The sequence below is a fragment of the Suricata suricatta genome, chromosome 7 (genome assembly GCF_006229205.1).
Source record: "Suricata suricatta isolate VVHF042 chromosome 7, meerkat_22Aug2017_6uvM2_HiC, whole genome shotgun sequence".
Classification (NCBI taxonomy): Eukaryota; Metazoa; Chordata; class Mammalia; order Carnivora; family Herpestidae; genus Suricata; species Suricata suricatta.
In genome coordinates, this window is record NC_043706.1 from 2372061 (window position 1) to 2379335 (window position 7275).

The window sequence follows — 7275 nt, forward strand, 5'->3', positions numbered from 1 at the left end:
TCTGAAATGCAAAGACAAGTTGAATTGAAATAAAGGATGCATGTTTTGTTAAAAAGACATAATTTTAAAAATTGTTTGAGTACACCATCAAAACCAATTGATATAAACCGAACAGTATTTGAGAACATTTGAGATTTTCTTCCCTTAGCCACATTAGAATTTTGGTAGAATTTGGTTGCTCTCTTTATATTTACCTTAAATCTTAGAATATGTCTAAGACTTAGCTCTGTGATCTGAAATAACTCAGTTATGAATGAAATTAATTGAAGAATTCACCTAAATATTTAGCTTGAAATTAAGTAACTGAATGGAACCTTTCTTATATATTTGTATGTAAATATTTTGGCAGTTGTGAGGAAAAAATATTAAGTGTCTTGTAAAACATCTAGGTCATGACAGATGAGAGTTGTGGTAACTGGGGAGGTCTAGGGAGTTATTTGTTCCCTATCAAATATGTGAATTAACAAAAGAGACAGGTTAGGTCTCCTCTGGCATTGTCCTCCATAGTCATTGTCCCTGAGGATTGCCAGCTCTGGGCAGCTGAGTGACATGGGCTCATTAAGAGTGTGGGGCATGCATTCCCCAGAGATGTCAGCAGGGGAAAGGACGTGGTTCTCTGCACCAGCCCAGCCACAGCTCAGAGTCACAGCAGCCTCTCACCTGGTCATAAGGGTGTCCCTGTCACACAGGCAGGTCATCATACTCGGGACTCCATACTGTGAGTTTGTGACGGCTCTCCTCTTCCACCTACTAGAGACAAAGTGCAGATCTCTGGTATCACTTGAAGACCTGTGAAGTCGTCCTGGGAAAGTGTCCTTTTGCTTATGAAAAATGTATGGATGACCCAGTACTGTATAGTCAACTTTTGCATTTACTGCTAACACTGATACTACATGTGCATGTTTCTATCACCAGAACTGATTTAGGCAGTAACTTGGAATGGAAATAGTGAAATAACTTGGGTCATACTGAGAAGTTGAATAAAGGTGAGTGAAAATGGAACTCTCTCTCTTGCTTTAAGATTTGGGAAATTAAATTAGTTTCAATTGAAATGGCTTTTGAAACAAACAAGTTGTACTTGTTTGCATAGGTGGGAACTGTCTAAATGAACAGACTATGACAATTCATCAAATAGAAGAACTAATCTTAATTAATGATTAGAGACATCAACAAGTCATTCCTAGACATTTCATTCTATGTAGTTCATTCATTACACGTCTGTATGCACATGTGGAAAGTAAGTTAAGCATGCATATTCAGTGATAATAAAATGTGCTCTCTCTGTGTATGTGCAAAAGTATTAGACTCTATGTTTCTATGCTATCCTTTTGGTTCCCTATTATCTGTGATATTAGATGATATTTGTTGTTTATGTAGAAACTCATTGTTGATATTTATGGGTTCTAAATGCTCATTTTCCCCTGTATCACTGAAATACCCAAAATATGTACTGAGTTTTACAAATGCTATGCTGAAATTTAAAACAGGGAGTTCCATTCTGTGAATGTTGTGTCAATGCATCTTGTTTTTGACTTTATTGCTAACAAGAAATGATGATCTTTCATTTGAATACAAATATCAATATGAAGAAGACCAAGTGGAAGGAAAGCTGAATGTTTACCTGATTGATGAATTAGGGAAATGACAAGTTTGTGTATGTGTGTGAGTGTGTATGTGTGTGTGTGCATGTGTGTGATTACACGAGGTGATGTGTGTGTGTGTGTGTGTGTGTGTGTGTGATCTCACTGAGGCGATATGTAAAACAGGTGACCTTCACAGGTCCCATCCTTCCATCCTTGCCCACGATCATGAATGGACTCTGGTAAGAACACTGTTGGGGACCTGCTCAGACCCTCTTCACCTGCTGGTGCTCCAGTCCAAACCCTATTTGTTATGTGTGTGGGTTCTGAGGTTCCCAGCCATTCCCTTCTTGAGAGCATTGCCTTCACCTGAAGGGAACCACGTTGCCAGGCGGTCTGGGGAACATGGTGGAGGCAGCTCACAGCCAGTGACAGACTTATGGGATGTACAAAGGCTGCCAATGCCAAGGCAGGACTGAGTCTGATGCAATTCATGTCCTGAGCAGGGCAGTCTAATGCTTTAGTAAGTAGGCACAGGAAGCTATTTATATTTAAATTCATTAAAATTTAATAACATGTAAACATCACGTTCTTAGCTAGGACCTTTTAAGTGTTCAGGTAGTGACAGGTGCAGAGTAGTATTCGGCAGTGAGGGAAGAGTATGTCTACCATCACACATGGATGGTTCTACTGGAGAGTTCCGTCCAGCTTCTCATGGGATCAGGCTCCTGCTCTGTTCCACTGGAGACCACATCCTTGCTTAGCAGCATTCTCTGCTCCGTTTTCCTTCCCTCACCCCGTTTCTCCTGAGAACATTCCCTGAATAGACAACACGCAGGGGAATTCCTCCTTCACCCTCTTTTTCCATGGAACCTGCCCTGCAGCAGCATCAGTGTCCATCAGCTCTCTCATTTCCTGTCGAGTGATGGCTGCATCCCCTCATTTACTCGTCCTCCATTGTCATCGGGGGCCTGTTCTCCTATATCTGAGATCAGCTCAGACCTATGGGATGAAGCGTCATGAACGCAATAGTGATTCAGTCCTGGCACTGAGGCTTCAGAAATCTTGCCCACACTTTTCCAGGGTTCATTCAGGAACTGGATAGGGCAGAGAGTGTGTATGTCAGTATATTAGTGAATGTTATATATTTGAAATATCTTCAATAGAACATTATCTTGAGATCTTTTCTCTTTAAAATATGTAGTGCTCACAACCTGAGCATGTGGTTTGTGGAAGTATGTGTTCTTGCACTAAAATTTTTAGAGTTTTGTGTCGGCATTGAACACATATGGCAATCACTCTATCTCCTTATGTGTGTCAGCACTAAGCATATAACCTCTTCCCTTTGATACTTGTTCTCTTAATTACTGTTTTAAAATTGTGTTTTGTGAGATGTCATTTCCCATTCCATAATTTTTATGGCTATTATATACATACATAATGTATGCTTTTTTCAAGTAGTAATTTTTTCTGTATATAAAGTAATAATTTATGTGTGATTTTTATAACGAGACTTCCCTTTATCAAATCCTCTCATATCATATGATTGTAGTTGCATTCCACATTATATAAGCTCACACATACATATAATCCCATAAAATAGCAAATCACTTTATAAGTTCATCTCACCAGCATTTAGTTTTTTTTCTCAACTGCCTTCTTAGTACTTACTGATATAATGTTAAAATATATTATTATTTTATTCGAATGTTGCATTATTTTATAGTGTTTTCCTTGGATAAGTTAGCATTTTATGTTTGCCCTTCTTCACTTTGTTGAGTGTTTCTTCTATTAGACACATTTTAATATTTATCAGGAATTTATGTCAGGTAAATGTATCTCTATTCACGCATGTCTGCATGAGACTGAACTGTGGTTTGTTTGCATTGTTCTTCTGAGCATTTGCGAGTCGGGATATTCTCTTGTGTTGCACATTTAAATGGTCTCAAACACCTATGTTAGTAACTATATTAAGAATATTTTGTGCATAGATTTTGCTTATCAAATATCACTCATATCACTGGTCACATCTTCATAGGAAAAGGAAGTATAAAATAGTGTGAAATGTCACATTCTTTTTTCAATTTTTATGAACATTTATCTTATGCCAATTTTGTACCATTTTCTTTCACTCCTCAGTGGTTCCAACCCCAAACATGATTCAGATTTCAAAAGTCCTAGAAGAATTAAAAATGTTCTGTATGCCCAATGATTTGAATATGGTAGAACTGAAATCCTCATTTTCTGATGCCTCTTTGGTCAATGTATAACTATTCTTCTTCTTCAGTAGTAGGCATTGGATGAAAATAGTCATCACCTAGTCTTATATCTGGCAATGAATTTGGTCCAGTGTCACTACCTATACAAGGTAGCTTCCTGAAAAGTGATAATGAACCTAATATAGATGGATGTCGGAGATTTTGTGTAATATCAAAATAATGTTTTCCTTATGCCTACATTGTATACGTTAAGTTTTGTATTATAGTGCTTTGACCTGTCATTGCTTTGAGGGTGTTTCTGTCTTTAGCTCTCTGTGTTTTTCTATTACTTATTTATCATAGGGAGCAATGTAAATCATCACAGTCTGTACAGAATTACATGGTTGGGTATCTATTTAAAATATATTTTTGTGATTAGAATGTTCATAGAGAAAAACCCTACCTTTTTCGGAATTTTACAGCCACTAGTTGATATATGTAACAAATCTATAGAAGGAAGAGAAAATGCTGAGAAATGGATTTTAGAGTTCTGATTCCAACTGATTTGATGCAGCCAATAAACTTTTGGAGTCTCTGTTAAATGGTAATTTTAAGCATCTTTAGAGCAAAAGTTAACACTGTAATTGAAGGGTGGTATTTTCTGGTTCTCTCTGATTATTTAATTGTTTTACCACAACATGAAAAAAACCACCAATGGGTATTTATTTGCAGATCTAGTCATAATATTTTGAATATAAGTGAATTTTTTTGTATATGTAATTTTTGTTGTATTATAAAGTACTGCATTTGAGGCATGAGTAAATCTAGTTATGTAGAATTTTGAGATGCATATTTAAAATAATGAATCTGTGTCTGTTGGCATCTCTTTCCTATTCATCCTGATTTTACTCCCTCTTTTCCCCCTCATCACCATTTTCTCTAAAAGTACCTACATATTCAAAGTATTTTATGTCCTATTAATATCAGACTGAAAGAAATTTTGTACCTGTGACAGGTGCAAACACAAAGTCCATTGATTGATTTTCTTATATTAAATATTAATAACTTACTTTTGGCAAAAATGGGAAACTACATATATGGTTAAGTGATGCCAGTTTCAAAGAGTACACCACTGATTAAAGTAATTACTGATACAATTCCATAGCCATGTCCTTGAACATAATATGATCACCCACTGGTAAATTTTTATTACTTAGAATATATCTTTAAAAATTGTTAAATATTTGATCTTGACAGGAAACAAATGGTACAAAAGGATGGAACAGAAAAATGGCAGTTCTTTCACTGGGTTTATCCTGCTGGGTTTCTCTGACCGGCCTCAACTGGAGAGAGTCCTCTTTGTGGTTATTCTGATCTTCTATCTGCTCACCCTGCTGGGAAACACAACCATCATTGCACTGTCCCGCCTGGACCCACATCTTCACACTCCCATGTACTATTTCCTCTCTAATCTAAGCTTTCTGGACCTGTGTTACACGACCAGCACTGTCCCTCAGCTCCTGGTCCATCTCAGGGGGACAGACAAGTCCATCTCCTTTGGTGGCTGTGTAGCTCAGCTGTTCATCTCTCTAGGGTTGGGAGGCACAGAATGTATCCTCTTAGGGGTGATGGCATTTGACCGCTATGCAGCCATCTGCAGGCCCCTGCACTACATGGTGATCATACACCCTCGTCTCTGTGCCCTGATGGCTTCTGCGTCGTGGTTCATTGGTTTTGCCAACTCCTCATTGCAGACGGTGCTCGTCTTCCTTGTACCACTTTGTGGCAGAAATAAAATAGATCACTTCTTTTGTGAGTTCCCCCAACTGCTCAAGCTTGCCTGTGTTGACATCACTGGGAATGAGTCTGAGATCTTCTTTGCTGCTGTGATCACTCTCCTCATTCCTGTGGCATTAATCACATTCTCCTATGGTCAGATTGTCAGGGCTGTGTTAAGAATAAAATCAGCTGCAGGACAGAGGAAAGCATTTGGGACATGTGGGTCCCACCTCACAGTGGTCTCCCTGTTCTATGGCACAGCCATCTATGCTTACCTGCAGCCCAGCAACAACCACTCCCAGGATAAGGGCAAGTTCGTTTCTCTCTTCTACACCATTGTCACCCCCATGGCCAACCCCTTCATCTATACTCTGCGGAACAAGGACGTGATGGGAGCAATAAAGAAAGTTTTCTGTCGCGGCTATGACTCCAGATGACTGGGGTAAGACCCTGTGATGGAAGACTTTGAATGTGGGAGCTTTTAAGATTTTGTGTCCTGCACATGTCATCCAACATTTCCCCAGACCACTCTCAAGGGAATATGCTTATCTCATTCTTTTATTCAAGTGAATGTTCAAACTCTGAATTCATGGATTCATTACAGCCTCCAGAGATGCTGACTTAATGTTCTTACAACTTCTGCATCATATTATTATCTCAAAAAGCTCCACAGATTTTTCTTATTTCAGCCTTTTTGGGGAATACTATTCTTTTTCTAATTGCCGAAAGACATCTACACACATACAATAAAACAACAGAAACATAAGAATATAAACATCTGATACAGTGTCAGAAATATTATATATTAAATTTGTTTTAATGTTTGTTTATTTATTTATTTATTTTTTTATTTATTATTTATTTAGAGACAGTAATCAGAAGCATGGATAGGACTGAGAGAGGGAGAGAGAGAAATCCCAAGCAGGCTCCAAGCTGCCAGGACAGAACCTAATGTGAGGCTGGAACTCATAAATTGTGAGATCATTACCCGAACTGAAGTCAAGCGTCGGATGCCTAAGTGACTGAGCCACCCAGGTTCCCCAGAAATACTAATATATAGTATTTTCTAGTAATTGTTGGAGGCATATCACTCTTTCTTGCATTTTGATAATGGCTTTGATAGAAGGTCCATATGTTGACTGCACCACAGGGTTTTCATGAAGTACATAGGGCAGCAGTGTAAAAAACTCCCAGGTCAAAAAAACCTACTAACATCAATATTGATAAAGCCATTAAGATATCAGGCCCTAGTGTGACCTCACAGGTGTGACAGCGCTTTTATGAAGAACTCATGCCACAGAGGGGAAGGGTGTGATGCATACCTGCCAATGACATTGGGAACTCGCCCAGCTGATGCTTACATGTAATTTTGTGCAAAGTCAGAGAAACACCAGTGTGAGATATGCACATTAGTTATTTTCAGTTTGTGAGCCATATATCACCCAGTGCTCTTCCCCACAAGGGCCCCTTTCCATATTTTAAATGACAAAATAAGTTTTAAATGGTAAAATATGGTTTGTACCGTTTTCCGATTCTTTTATCCAGGCTTCTACTGATCAAGGCTTTTATATCTCACATCTTCCAAGGGCCGCATATATTTGAATGCAGTGACTCATTACAAAAATATGGGGAATAAACACTATTTCCCAGATTTCCATGTTCTGTGCAGATTGCTCAGATCCAGCAGCAGGAAACTCAAAGAAAAATAAAATGTATAT

At 38.3% G+C, this 7275-nt stretch overlaps 1 protein-coding gene across 1 annotated transcript; it reads left to right on the forward strand.

Annotated features, from left to right (window-relative positions):
• The first annotated feature begins 5055 nt into the window (after positions 1–5055).
• LOC115295937 (putative olfactory receptor 2B8) lies at positions 5056–5994 on the forward strand. The gene has a single exon (XM_029944276.1). The coding sequence runs from the start codon at positions 5056–5058 to the stop codon at positions 5992–5994; it is 939 nt and encodes a 312-aa protein (XP_029800136.1).
• The last annotated feature ends 1281 nt before the right edge of the window (positions 5995–7275 follow it).